At 46.2% G+C, this 15177-nt stretch overlaps 2 protein-coding genes across 9 annotated transcripts in view; one reads left to right on the top strand and one right to left on the bottom strand.

Annotated features, from left to right (window-relative positions):
• SH3GLB1 (SH3 domain containing GRB2 like, endophilin B1) overlaps positions 1–4263 on the top strand; it is a 28096-nt gene extending 23833 nt beyond the window's left edge. For 5 of the 7 annotated variants that reach the window (XM_068124965.2, XM_068124962.2, XM_068124960.2 and 2 more), the window contains 2 exons: positions 81–267; positions 3229–4263. In XM_068124965.2, coding sequence (XP_067981066.2) covers positions 81–267; positions 3229–3339 — 298 coding nt within the window. In that variant the 3' untranslated portion in view covers positions 3340–4263. Of the gene's footprint in view, positions 1–80; positions 268–1653; positions 1765–3228 lie in introns of all 7 variants that reach the window. The other 2 variants (XM_078783578.1, XM_068124963.2) reach the window with 1 other exon arrangement.
• Positions 4264–10229: 5966 nt separating this feature from the next.
• The window catches only part of HS2ST1 (heparan sulfate 2-O-sulfotransferase 1), a 136648-nt gene continuing 131700 nt past the window's right edge, over positions 10230–15177 (bottom strand). Inside the window, exons 7-8 of one of the 2 annotated variants that reach the window (XM_068124968.2) lie at positions 14670–14818; positions 10230–14250 (exon numbers count right to left, since the gene is read on the bottom strand). In XM_068124968.2, coding sequence (XP_067981069.2) covers positions 14215–14250; positions 14670–14818 — 185 coding nt within the window. In that variant the 3' untranslated portion in view covers positions 10230–14214. Of the gene's footprint in view, positions 14819–15177 lie in introns of both variants that reach the window. The other variant, XM_068124967.2, reaches the window with a different exon arrangement.

Here is a 15177-nt window from a genome sequence, read left to right as displayed (position 1 = left end):
GAGTTGGTACATTCTGAAGAAAATCTGTGCTTGCATCCTCCCTCCCTCTGTTCCCAAAACCTTACCCCCTTGGTACATAGCACCCCGACTCCACTACCTGCATGGCCCCTGCATCCCAATGCGCCCCCTTCGGGCACCATCCCCCTGGCCCCCACGCCTGTGACTGCTGATGGCACAAATGTTGGGCCGGCTGGTCGCAGGAGCGCTCGAGTTCTTTACGACTATGATGCCGGAGACAGCAGTGAGCTTTCTTTGCTTGCAGATGAGGTGAGACGGTGCTACTAGCTTCTAGTCTTTGTGTGAACAATATTAAGCTGCCAGTTGAGCTTTAGTTGCGCCTTGCTACAAAGGATACTAACCCGCCAAAGGCTTAAATTGCAAACAAGGCCATAATTTGGAATGAAACCAGAAAATTTGAGCAAAATGATGTACCACCTGCCTGACATGCATGTTGGAGTTGCCGGGCAGAGTCCCGAGTCAGGCTTGCGCGTATGCATGTTTATGCAGATGTTGTAACCTCATCACATTTGCACTGAATCTTGTCCTTCTCCCCATTTGTTCTGAACTGTTTGATGATGGGAGCCATTGGATGTGCCATATGCTGCTAAAGGTCACCTCATTTCTTCACCATCCCCTCCCCCAACAAGCCCTTCCACCACCTGTCCTCCCCCAAATCCAGCATTCATACACTCCCCTCTATGCCTGTTTTTTCGATTTCCCATGTTGGTATGTAATCATCTCAAACATGGATGTTTAAGCACAACCTGCAGTCGTTTCTGGTTCACAAAGCAAACGATTCTGTAACCAGTCTTGATGCCATTTACATCACATCATTGTACCATGCATACCGTGCGTTTTTGTCCCCCGTCGCACCGCGGAGCGAAAGGGGGACTATGGTTTTCCCCTCCGTCCGTGCGTGCGTGCATAAGCGCAGGACCGAATTCTAATTTGGTGTGTGGGTGCAACCCACGTCAAAATCCACGATGGCCGCCGCCATGTATGTCTGTATCTTGGGCGGAATATCGTGAACAATAAGCGAAGTACCAACTTCGAATCTGGTGTGGGTGTATCTCGGCACACGGAAGAACGCTATTGAAAATTGGGTCGCCACGTCAAAATCCAAGATGGCCACCACCATATATATGTCTGAACCTTGTGAGCGAAATATCTTGAAAAATAAACGAACTACTAGCTTCTAATCTGGTGTGTGGGTGTATCTACGCATAAGGAAGAACGCTATTGAAAATTGGGTCGCCACCTCAAAATCCAAGATGGCCACCACCATGTATGTCTGAACCTTGTGAGCGGAATATCTTGAAAAATAAGGGAAGTACCAACTTCTAATCTGGTGTGTGGGTGTATCTACGCATAAGGAAGAACGCTATTGAAAATTGGGTCGCCACGTCAAAATACAAGATGGCCGCCACCATGTATGCCTGAATCTTGAGCGGAATATCGTGAACAATAAGGGAAGTACCAACTTCTAATCTGGTGTGTGGGTGTATCTACGCATAAGGAAGAACGCTATTGAAAATTGGGTCGCCACGTCAAAATCCAAGATGGCCGCCGCCATGTATGTCTGAACCTTGAGCGGAATATCTTGAAAAATAAGCGAAGTACCAACTTCTAATCTGCTGTGTGGCTGTATTTCAGCATAAGGAAGAACGCTATTGAAAATTGGGTCGCCACGTCAAAATCCAAGATGGCCACCTTGCGTCTTCCACTTTGTCAACTCTCATCACTTCACCGACGGGGGACCTAGGCGTAAGGCTTGTTAACCTTTGTTATTTAGTGAATACATGATGTTTGATGGCCACGATGGTGTTTTATAGCAGCAACTTTTTATGGCTCCGCTGACCATGTGACCGGAAGCATTCTCTTTTTGGGTTGTCCATCCATCTGTCTGTGATAGTTTTTCGTTGCCGCGATAACTTGAGAACGGCTGAAGGGATTTAAGTAAAACTTGGTACAAGTATGTATAATGATGTAACGATTAACTGATTAGCTTATGGTGTTAAGAGCTCAAAGGTCCCGTCAGGTAAAAATTCTGTTGCTGCACTAACTTGTGAACCAGTGATGGGATTTTGACCAAACTTGACACAAGTATATAATATGATGCAAAGATGAACCGATTAGATTTTTTTGTCAAAGGTCAAAGGTCAGAAGTCATGTCAGGTAAAAATGTGATGCTTGAGAACAGCTTTGGGGATTAAACTCAAACTTGGTACAAGTACTGTATGTATAATGATGTAATGATGTGGGCGGACACATCAGTCGGCCCGACGTCAAAGAATACCATTCCAGTTTCTTACTGGTTTATTCATACATGTGGGAACAACAATAATATGGAGATGGTGTATTACACTTTTTGCATCAAAAATGATTTTCCCAAACCAAACCTGATTAGAGCAGTAAAAACATAAATAACAAGGTTAAAATGAGGTCGAACTTCCACCTCCCTGATATTGAGAGCATAGATGGGAATAGAGCCTGTGATGGATGCTGTGAAGAGAAAGGTTGAGATGGTTTGGTCATGTGTTGAGGAAGGATGAAAGTGACTGGTTGAGAAGAGTGATGGAAATGAATGTAGAAGGAAGTAGAGAACGGGGAAGACCGAGAAAGACTTGGCTAAAGATGGTGGAAGAAGAAATGCAGGCAAAGGGGATTAACAAGGAGATGCAGAAAATAGTGCAAAATGGAGAAGATTGTCATGGGGACCGCAAGGCTAACCCCCGCTCTCGCAGGGAAAATGGCCTTCAAATGCCTGGTTGTTGTTGTTGTAGATGCAGAATAAACGTGGCTGGGAGACGACATGGTTGGGTGTTGGTGACCAGTCCTTTCTGGGGTTAGAGCAGTGTGTGGATAGTGCAATAGTGCGAATCTATTGTAGACTGTGGCCTCATGTGCTCCACATACCGTGCCGGCCTCGCACGCTGCATGTGCAGTGCCGGCCTCGCACGCTGCATGTGCAGTGCCGGCCTCGCACGCTCCATGTGCAGTGCCGCCCTCTCACATTCCCTGCTTTAGGCTTTTCATTGAGAAAGAAGTGAAAGGATGGAGTCTGAAGGAAAGTTTAACACATGAAGAGGATGTTCGATTCGTTGCTCGGATACAACCCATTTTATTTTATAATGTCTGCTTTAGACATGTTTTGCACTTTTGCTTTTACAAAAGTTTTTATTGAATGTTGTCTGTAAATGAAAAACTAGAGGCTACGTGTTCCCCCAGGTAATCACAGTTTACAGTATTCCAGGCCTGGACTCAGACTGGCTAATGGGAGAGAGAGGAAACCAACGGGGAAAAGTGCCGGTGACTTACCTGGACCTTGTGAAGTCCTGAACAGCTGGCACGTGACCTCAGGCATTTCCCTGTGCTGCCTGACATTGCATTTCCTTATTATTTTGCATCTTGTACGTCGATATTCCGTCCTCAGAAACTGCCCCGGGTCTTTGCATGCACGTGTGGTCTGTAACGTGTTTGCCTCCATACGCTGTCCACCACTCATGCCAACAGACGCCTGTGATGGAGTCTGATAACTAACGTGGAAAATTCAGACCTTAAGAGCTTTCATGGCATCCATGTCTGTCCCTCCATGCGTACGCTTGTGTTTGTGCATGTTTTTTGTGCGCCTTGCTCTCTTTTTTTTTGTTTAACACGAGTCCACCCAAGAGGTGACGATCACGGTGCTGTCCGGGGAACGAGACCAAGCGATTGTTAGTTTTTCTCCATTTGAAAGGCTGTGCCGCCCTTGCATGCTGCATCCGAGGCCTTCCAGGCCAGTTTGTCATGATGTTTGCCTGCGCTTCCACCTGCACTTAAATTTGTAAATTCGTATTTTTTGAAGAATCCACAGTATTCGGCCTTAAATTACATAGTTGTGCGTTTTGACTTTTCATTTGAAGTCCTTCATTACCCATGAGGCAATTCTGCGGGTTCTTCCCGATTGAGATTTTCTTTTGGTGCTGCACACGGAGCGGAAGCTCAGTATCCATTTTTCGGATTGAAGTGAGCTCGGGGTGGGTTTACTCGCCATCAGTGTGATTATAATGAGTCCAGCTGTTGTTCCCATTCGTTCCTGTGCTTTGGGAGGTTAACACATCGTTCATCAAAGTTGTCTTTTCTCACCAATATCTCCTGGTTTTAACACCCAAGCAGACTCATCTTTCAAAATCCCAAGCCATTTGCACATGTGATTATTCCTAGTGTACAATAAAGTTGCCTGTAATTGTGTGATTGAGTCTTTATAAAGGAATGATGAAGAAATGACATGTTTGGGTCTATTTATAAACATGATCCTGGAAGGAGTATTTACTTTTTGTCCCCTGTCACACCGCGGAGCGAAAGGACGATGGTTTTCCCCTCTGTCCGTGCGTGCGTAAGTGAAGGACCGAATTCTAATTTGGTGTGGGTGCAACCCACGTCAAAATCCAATATGGCCACCACCATATATATGTCTGAACCTTGTGAGCGAAATATCCTTAAAAATAAACGAACTACTAACTTCTAATCTGGTGTGTGGGTGTATCTACGCATAAGGGAGAACGCTATTGAAAATTGGGTCGCCACGTCAAAATCCAAGATGGCCACCTTGTGTCTTCCACTTTGTCAACTCGCATCACTTCACTGACGGAGGACCTAGGCGTAACGCTTGTCTTTATCTTGCACAAACGGAGCATATTTCGGTCATACTACACACTTTAAATTTGTGTATTCAGAGTTCACCCCATCTTGCTATAATTCACCAAATGTCCGTCCGTCTGTCTGTCTGTCCGTCCGTCCATTCGAAGGTACCGCAAAAACAGCTGAACCGATCGCAACGATATTTTGGACGGGTAATCCTGGGATCTACTGGAGTAAAATAGGCTATATTGTTTTTCCAATTTCAGTTTTGGCCTCCAGCATTTTCAGGTTTGGACTCCCGCATAACGTTATTTTCCTGGGTGCCGCACAAACGACTGCACCGACAAAGACCTTTTATAAGGACATGGGTTGAATCCCTGCTTGAGAGAACGCCAACCACCTCCCTGCCATCACGGTCATCTCTCCAACTCACAATCCCACGATATGCAGAAAGGACGACCCAAAACCAATTATCTTCTTTTTGATTCATATATAAACATCATTAAAAGTAAATAATGACCTCGGCCAAAGTTCAAACGAAGTGAGTTTAATCTCTACATGAGAGAATTCCACATAGCTATTTGGGGGGTGTATAAGCTAACAGATCGCTGTCTCCATCGATTTTACCAAAGCCGTAACACCTATCGGCTCAATCCTTTTAACTGTTGACTTGGTAGTTTTTAGAATGAAGGAAACATTAATAATGTTAAGTTTATTTTGTGATTGGAGATATGTTGTTTGGAATTTAAAAAGATATCGAGTTCAAGTGAATGACAACATGCCGTGATGGTTTCTACTTTCTGAACGTGAACTTCGCGGATCGCCATATGCAGATTCGCCACAGACCCACGATCAATGTTTCTATACGTGAACGTACCCGTTTGTTTGTGAACGGGTACATTTTTCATGGAAGTCCTTCACGAACTTGCTGTCCATGTCTGATATGTGACTGAAGGTGCTACAGGAATGTGGAATTTATTGGTTTCATGCTTTAGCATTCGCCGTATCTGCGTTGCCTGTTTGCTTCGGCCTCCCACCCGTGCGTAGCATGGGTATCTCACTAGTTTATGCAATTTAAGGGTTCTAGTTCAGATATCTGTGGACAAATTAAAGATCCTGAACAAACATTGCCATTCTGATCATTTGTAAGTACAAATAGTGCCTCCAAATTACTCTAGGCAACACCAAGGAGAGTAAGCGATGGTGAAGGTTACCTTCTGTTCTCAGAGGGGTTGGACACCCCTACGACCCCCCATGTAATACTGCCCATGTACAAATCTCCCCCATACAGAAACAAACTCCAGCAAAGATAAGCTGGAAATTTGGAAGGAAGTGGGCTTGGGAGTGCAGGGTTTTTAATGGGGGTTGAAAAGATTATGGTAAATGGGGTACGATTTGAGTTTGATAGGAGTGGGGGACATATTTGATATTTTGACAGCAGTCTTGAAGGTGTGGGAGGAAAAATGAAATTGAATAGAAAGTGGAAGTTGCTTCCACAGGTGGGGAAAAAAGAGGAACAAATGAGGTGAGCAGTGATCCTGGATTTAGGTAATTTCCCCAGAAGGGGGTTGCTGGTGGATTGCATGCTCCCTGCAGAAACCAGGGGGGAGAGCATGGAACCAGCAGCTAGGGTGCAAGACCAGAAAGGAGGGGGTAGAAGACACCACCAGCCTATCTGTGATGGCAAAGTAATCGGCCCACAGACTCACCTTCATCCTGGGAGATTCTAATAATCTTGTACACCTTGGATTCCACAGCATCAATCTGAGCAAGGTGTGAAGCAGAGTTGCAGCTCAGAGCGAGAGAAGTATTCCAACAAGCTGAAGATTAAGGCCTTGTTGGTGGATAGGAGTTCAGATGTGCCAAAGAAGGGCTTTGCATGACAGGATGCCCAGTTGGCAGCTGGCTTTGGAGGCCAACTTTGAGATGCGGCTTGCCAAAGAGCGATCATGGCTGATAGGCCCAGGAGTTTGAGTGACTGAACTTCCTCAAGAGGGTTGTTAAGAAAGATGGAAGTGTTTGCCAGATGGTTCTTTTGGAGAGAGAGATTTGTTGGGATTGAAAGACATTCCAAGTGTTTCACCAGCCTGTGATTTTATTAAGGTCTGGTGGTGGCTCATATGCAGCCTGTGGCTGCTCGGCTGCATCATTTTCTAGGGGTGTAGCTGTGCCACTGATGCAATGCTCCCCACCCCCCATTACCAGTAAGCTGGTACTCATGCCGACCTTGGAAGGATGACAGGCTGAGTCAACCCACCTGGTGTTGATTCAACGAAACGACAGGGGCTCAAACTCAGGACCCTAAGCTCTCAAGCCAGCCAATTTAACTTGTCAAGATCTGAACAGAGGGACGAGGCTGCTGCCTGCCTGTCTGTCTGAATGATGAGGGACATCACGGCCGAGGTTGGAGTAATCAGCAAATAGATAAAGGGGATTTTCCAGCGAGTCAGAGAGATCATTTATGAGGATGGGGCCCAGAACATTGCCTTGGGGCTCTCCAGCCTTGACAGGGAGAGGAGATAAAATGATTCCATTGAACCACACGTTGGCTCCGAGAGTAGAGGAAGTCAGTAATCCAAGAGTGGGGTTGGCCTTGGATGCCACCGGCAGACAGTTTTGAGAGCAAGGTGTGATGCCAGTCAAAAGCTTGGGATATGTCAAGAGAGACGACCCCGATTTGATATTGAAGGCCTCAATCCATTGTTGGGAGTCGGAGCAGCATGTCCAAGGTGGACCGACCTGGTTGTTGATCAGAGATGAGGCCGTTGGAGAAAAAGAAGGATTTTATATAAACTCTGATGATGGATTCCATGATCTTAATGATGGGAGGTCTGTAGTTATGGGATTGTGTTTTTGTCCCCCGTCGCACCACGGAGCGAAAGGGGGACTATGGTTTTCCCGTGCGTGCATGCGTAAGCGTAGGACCGAATTCTAATCTGGTGTGTGGGTGTATCTACGCATAAGGAAGAACGCTATTGAAAATTGGGGAGCCACGTCAAAATCCAAGATGGCCGCCGTCATGTATGTCTGAACCTTGTGAGCGGAATATCTTGTTCACCTTTATTATGCAAAGCAGTGATTATATTGGCGGATTTGCAAGTAGATGGAAGATTATCTAAGGCAAATGATAGGATGAAAATGGTGGAGAGAGGATGTGCAAGAGCACAAGAGCAGGTTTTTGGGAAGTGTGAGCTGATGCCGTCCAGTTTGGTTGCAGAATCAGTTGAAGGTAGCCAGAAACTTCTCGACCTTCTCAGGTGCAAAATATAGAGTCCAGGAGCAGTTGGGTCCAGAGAGTGATGGGTTATGGACACAATGTTTGGAAACGAACACAGAATTGAGGCATTCAGCCTTCTCACGAGCAGAGTGCTGTGTTGCCGTTTGAAGAGAGGGAAGGGGAGCATACTCCGGAGATTGACTTAACAAGGTGCCACCAGGTTTTAGAGGAGAGAGACAAAGTTTGAATGTTCATTCTTGAGGTTGGACAGACGTTATTTTCTGGCTCTCCTGAGAGTGGACACACTTGTTGCGGACCTTTTGGAATGCACCGAGATTGCCTTCGGTCAGGTTTCCTTTCCACGAAGAGAAGGCAAGTTGTTTCAGGGCAACTGCCTCACCACAGGATTCAGCGTACCATAGATGGGAGGAAGGGTGGGACATCTGAAGACAGGAAGGGATGAATTTGTACATGAGAGATAGCAGGTTTCTGTGGAAGAATTCCCAGGCTGAGTTAACACCAGGGGAAGTAGACATGGAAGACCAGTCATGAAGAGAGATGGCTGCTTGCAGTCCCTGCCAGTCTGCTCGATTGAACTGCCAGGCTCACCAGCGTTAAGGCAGCTCTCTGAGAATTGCCATAGACATGTTGACCTTCACAAACAGGATCAGATGAATCAATTGGAGCAGAGGAAGAGCAGGAGACATTTTCAGGGAAGGTTGACAAAGGAAGGGAGGCTTTGACATTTGAGGAGATCAGGTTTGGAAAGTTCACAGATTGAGTTCCATTGACTCACAGAAGTCCTTTGTTGAAGTGCACTGACTGGTGAGAGGTATCAACACCCAGCCAATTTGCACGGTGACAATTGAACCCAGATACCTGCGATCACAAAGTGATCACCAAGGGCAAGCCTCTCCGAGCTTACCCTTGGTGAACACCCGCGACTTACCCTTGATCCACGATACAATGATAACATAGTTTTTTGTCGGACCACCACCTAGAGTCCTAGACCTTCAACATGATAAAGGGATAGAGGGCGAATTAAAAAAAATTGTCCCCATCTAAATCTATACATTAAACTCAACATCATGAAATCGGAGGAAAATTATTCAAGTACTGTGTAATCAAAAAGGTGTTTTTTTTTTGTTAATGAGGTCACAATCCCCAAAAAAGGAGGTCAAGGACACAAATCAAACAGGTGCACAACTTCAGTGCAGGTACACTATTAGGATGGAAGAACATCTTGGGAAGCTAAGCGGTCTGAGAGTCCACCTTAGCAAAATTGAGCGATGACAAACGACACTTTTTTTTTTTTCAGAGCGCCATTCGTCCTTTACCTTTAACCCGGAGCCTTGTATGTAAATTAAGTGTAAACGTGTCTTACTCTTGGCTATCTAGTGAGGGAAATTTTGTTCCGATCACACAAACCTTGGTCTTGTTTTGGGTGAAAATGTTAAAATGGCCATAATTAGGTCATGATCTTAAAATTAGGTCAAGGTCAAAATAAATTCAGTCAACCCCACATGCTTTATCAACATTGTTGCAAAATTTAATTTTGGAAGTCCCAGCTGGCTCCGATAAAGCTTGGAAATTGGGAGTGCATGAAGGAATAAAAAAAATTCTAAATGGTGGTTTACTACTTTGAGTGGTCCAACAAACTGTGGCTCCACTAAAAATTGGGGGCACCAATTGTAGAAACAAACCTGACAACAGGTATAAATAAGCCTTCCGCTATCCTATCGTGGGAGGCTTAATCACCACATATGAGGAAGAAAGAGTTGGAATGAGTGTTTAAAAGTTTTCCATGTTGTCAGAGAGAGAGAGAGAGAGAGACAGATGTAGATGGAGGGAAGGAGTAAATGTTTGGAGAAGGGTACAACACACAGATGAACAAGAGGTGGCGGCAATGGGGAAGTCTCAGCCAAAATTGCCCCGGGGGAGTTGGGAGGTGTAAGATCAGTAAACAAATAGTGAGAAATTGAGTTATTTATGTAAAGTGCAACCGCCAGGGTGTGGTTCACGCCTATGAAATAGGAGGAGACAATAACCCGGGGAGAGACACCAAGGAGTCAGGGACGTCCTGTGGGAGGAAGGATTCTCTTAAACAGATGTCTGGTTTATTGGAAGCAGCCTGGATTGAGAGATCTGTCCAGTTGGAGCAGAGACCTTGGATGTTTGAGGAGGTCCACACAGGGACAGGGGAGGAGGCATTGTGAGGGTGTGGGGGAGCTGTGCAGGGACGGGGTGAGGGAGAGACTGAGGGAGCATGGTGAGGAGATGGTTTGAGTGGATGGGAGGTGAGGGGAGGTTTCAGTGGGTGGGGTGAGGACGGGATATAACAGCAACACCGGGATGAAGATATACTGAACAGCAAAAGAAACGTCAGTCAGAATCAATATTTTGGAGTCTTTATTTTCAAGTCATGATCAACACGAATTGAGATTTAGGATCAACATGAAACATTACAGGTATGGTCACCACAGTTCAAACAATAATGTGAAATGTTCTGAATAAGAAAAACACAAGACCAGGTGAGAACAAGGGAGGTCAAAATCAGTATCTTGTGTGACCTCCGTGAGCGTTGATGACAGCCATACATCGTCTGCACATGGGGTGGATTAATCGGTTCATGAAGGCATTTGTCACTTGGGCCCACACTCTGAGAAACGCCTGACTGAGTTGAGCTGCAGTTGTCGGCCTTGGTCGAACGTCATTCAGTCTTCTTTGAACCTCGTCCCACAAGTGCTCTATCGGGGCTGAGCGCAGGCCAGTGCATGGTTTGGATGCCATTCTGTTGCAGGAAGTCTCTTGTTGCTCTGGCAGTGTGGGCACGGGCGTTGTTCTGCTGGGAAGACATGATTTCCGTGACGTCCAAAATGTGGCACAACGTGAGGTCTGAGGACTTGATCGATGTCGTGAGCAGCTGTGACACCATTGCCTCTTCCTGGACCAATATTCTGGAACACCACAGGACCGACTTTGTGATTGAGAGCAATAGCATCCCATACCATGATGTTTGGACCACCCCACAAGTCTCTTTCCATCACACAGTCATCTGAGTAGCGTTCCGCACGTCTACGCCAAACTCTCATTCTGCCATCTGCCGTGGAAACACAGTATCGGCTTTCGTCTGAGAAAAGAACGGTTCTCCGCTGCTGGTAACGCCAATTTTGATGCTGTGTGGCCCACTGTAGTCGGTCAGGTCAGTGTCGAGCTGTAAGAATGGGGCCACGATACGGCCTGTGACAACGGACATCCCTGTTCTTCAAACGTCGACGGACTGTATCACCACTAATGTGTCTCTGGTGGGTTCCAAATGTTTGTCTTGTAGTTTCTGTAGCCCTGGTAAAGCGATCTTGGATGTGATGACGCACAGTCTGTCGATCCTGTCGTGGTGTTGTTACCCTCGGTCTGCCACTGCGTGGGCGGTCACCGGTGCTGTTGGTGGCCTGGTATCGTTCCTGTAACCTGTAGATGGTTCTCACATTGACATGGAAAGCATTGGCAACCATCCGTGCAGTCTGTCCAGCATGCAATCTTCCAATAGCCTGGTCTCTCTGAATCCTCGTAAGTCTGGGCATGGCGCTGGCATCGAAACACGAATGATGAACACACGTTTTGGGGTGCACACGTTTTGGGGTGCCTTTTATAGGGAAAGTCACAAGGAGACGCATGTGCATTTTGATTTCCATGGGAATCATGCACGACTTTGTACCATGGTCCTTTTTTTGCCTGTGTTTTGGTGACCTGTTTTTATCCACGTGTGCACCACTGTCGGTAGTTATGATTAAATTTAGATACAGACTAATGTAAATAACGAGATATCTAAACGAAATGCATTGATATTTCTATGGGAAATGTTCAGGAATTATTTTTATGAAGTGACGTTTCTATTGCTGTTCGGTGTATAACAGAAAAACACGACAAATCCGGTTCGGAAATCTGAGCTTTAATAACATTGAAGCGGCAGATTTCACTAACACATGGAAAATCCCTGAACCAAAAGTGAAAGGTCAGTAGTTAAGGGGATCGGTTTTTATTCAAGCCTTCAATTTGAGATGTTGCAGGCTCTATTCAGGCCTTTCAGATGTTCCATTTCCATGCACAGGTCATGTCTTGACAACAAATTTACTGTGCTCTCTGCATTTGACGCTCTGCAGACGAATCAATATGAAAATGCAGTTATCGTATCAATCATATCAAGAGCCCCCTCAAAGGTTGTTAGATTAAATTGGTTAACATGTACCGTTAACATTGCCCAAAAGGCATTCAAATTGTCAACAGAGGGGGAGAAGTCTGGTCCATCCTTCAGCAATAGAAATCAAAAGGAGGCAATTGTTATAATGTGTTAAAACGTCAAATCACATCAGTGTTTGCTTACAGTTAGAACTAACCACAGCTTGGTTAATGAACGATCCCAAAACGACCGCGATGTCACACACACCCAAGGACACCTGGTTGAATAAACCACTCCTCCCAGCTCAAGCAGCCATTTTCATTTTCCCTTTGAAGAATTGTTATTGACAAGCTCAGAACCCATCCACTTGTAATACAGACTTCCACCAGGTGGTGCTAACACGACACTTTTACATAGGGAAGGCATGGTGTTCGTGGTTTAAATAAGACCGATTTAAAAATAGGCCTTAGGGTGAATTTGCACTCATCCGCATATCATACAAATTATCTTTCGTCAACAGAGGAACCAACCCATGACAATGGCATATAGAGACATCTTCCAGCCCATGAACAAATACCAAAAATATTTAAACAGTGTGACATAAACCCCAGCAGCCATAAAACCAGATTCCTTTCAAACACGCTTGCACACCCACCCACCCACCCTATTTTCCTTTCAAACATGCCCGCACACTCACCCACCGGGGTTCTCTTTCGAACCTGCCCACACCCACCCACCCGGGTTCCCTTTCAAACATGCCAGCACACTCACCCACTCGGGTTCTCTTTCAAACCTGCCCGCACACCCACCCACCCGGGTTCCCTTTCAAACATGCCAGCACACTCACCCACCCAGGTGCTCTTTCGAACCTGCCCGCACACTCACCCACCGGGGTTCCCTTTCAAACATGCCCGCACACTCACCCACTCGGGTTCTCTTTCAAACCTGCCCGCACACCCACCCACCCGGGTTCCCTTTCAAACATGCCAGCACACTCACCCACCCAGGTGCTCTTTCGAACCTGCCCGCACACCCACCCACCCGGGTTCCCTTTCAAACATGCCCGCACACTCACCCACCGGGGTTCTCTTTCGAACCTGCCCGCACACCCACCCACCCGAGTTCCTTTTCAAACATGCCAGCACACTCACCCACCCTGGTTCTCTTTTGAACATGCCCGCATACTCACCCACCTCAGTTCTCTTTCGAACATGCCCACACACTCAACCACCCGCATTCCCTTTCGAACATGCCCACACACTCAACCACCCGCATTCCCTTTCGAACATGCCCACACACTCAACCACCCGCATTCCCTTTCGAACATGCCCACACACTCAACCACCCGCATTCCCTTTCGAACATGCCCACACACTCAACCACCCGCATTCCCTTTCGAACATGCCCACACACTCAACCACCCGCATTCCCTTTCGAACATGCCCACACACTCAACCACCCGCATTCCCTTTCGAACATGCCCACACACTCAACCACCCGCATTCCCTTTCGAACATGCCCACACATTCAACCACCCGCATTCCCTTTCGAACATGCCCACACACTCAACCACCCACATTCCCTTTCGAACATGCCTGCACAGTGCACACCCATCCACCCGGATTCCCTTTCCAAAATCTTGACTCATCTTTTTTGCCATCAAATCTTTTTGAACATCTTTTTCTTCTTCAACATCAAATGAACATATTTTTGGCCATCTTGACTCAAAATCAGTAAGTGAGATGTACAAGTGATCCAAGGTCCAAAGTCTTATTCAATCTCAGGCCTTGTTTTTGATAATAACTACATTTGGATGAACCAGAAGACGCCACCAACAATGTCTATGAAACAAAATTAATATCATGCCTTTCCAACCTCCAAATCCCCAACAATCCAAGCCCCCCACTCTAACCCAAACTTCCTGAAAAAATTAGACAAGTTAAAGACCCCAATGATGTACCCCGAGGGCCTTATGTATTTTGAAAATGTAAATGTGCAAAATAAAAAAGAGCACTGCACTCGGTAAACTGAACATATTTCAAGCTAGAGCACTTCCATTACAAAAGGATGGCTCGAACCCCAAAAAAAAAAAAAAAACAGCAGTAACAACACCACCTTAATGGTCTTCATTCCATGGTATTTACACAAGGTGCAGTTGGTTCACCTTCACAGCATATTCAGCTGCAAATAAGCCAGGGGCTCAAAGGTGCATTGGCTCTCCAAGCGGTGGGAAACCCTGCACACGAGTCATGTAGATTCAGCAAGTTCATTCCTTCAATCGACACTCATCGACACTCGACTACCTAGAAAACAGGTGTTCATAAGGTCTGTTCATTTGTAATATTCGGCCACTGGGTCCAAGTGCGACTGAGTAAGCAAAGATAGATGCATGTTTCAGGCAGGAAGCCACATAACTCTTGAAAGAAGTAGTTCAACAACCCTGGGAGAGGACTCGAAGAGACGCCAGGGGCCAGGCAGTCCCAGGAAAGGAGTCAAGAAGAATTGGGAGGTGGGTGGGATGATGGATAGAAGGGCAAAGGGTAGCACAAGCAAGGTGAGGTGAGGATGGACAATGTGCTAGGCTTGCTTGGGGTAAATCTTCTCGTAGAAAAAGCTTTGTGCGAGTGGAATGAGTTCCCCATCGCGCTCCCTCACCGCGTGCGCTCGAACAAATGCAAACTGCTCTCGAGCAAACTCGTAGAACTCCTGCTCGAGTTTCCAAATCCCCGACTGCTGCAGTCGCCGCACTGTGTCAGCCATCGGCTGTTTCTTCTCAGATGTGCGGCGCAGATGAGAGCGCTTGCCTACACACAATGGCGTACACACAAAGGTGTCAGCACCAACTAACACCAATGTTATACCAACTGAAGAGGTTCACAAGTTATATCCGTTACACTTAATTAATGGTCATGAAGCAAAATTGATGGATGAAATGAATTGATGAAAATTGGATGAATTCTAGGGATGAAACTCAACACCCCCTGCCCCTCACAACCCACAAGCTATAAGAAATTGGTTATAAAACAGCAGTTTAACTTTGAGAGCAGAAAAAGGCCCCTCAGCTCAAAATATCCAAGGCTTCAGCAGCCAGTGATCTCCAAATGTAAAAAGCAGAAGCCTGAGGGTTGCCCAAGGAGAGTCAATTTGCCTTCAATCCCTTCTT

This window comes from Myxine glutinosa, chromosome 8 (assembly GCF_964187855.1).
Source record: "Myxine glutinosa chromosome 8, kmMyxGlut1.1, whole genome shotgun sequence".
NCBI classification, from domain to species: domain Eukaryota; kingdom Metazoa; phylum Chordata; class Myxini; order Myxiniformes; family Myxinidae; genus Myxine; species Myxine glutinosa.
Note: the sequence above shows the minus strand (reverse complement) of the source record. Positions and strands in the feature narration are given on the sequence as shown.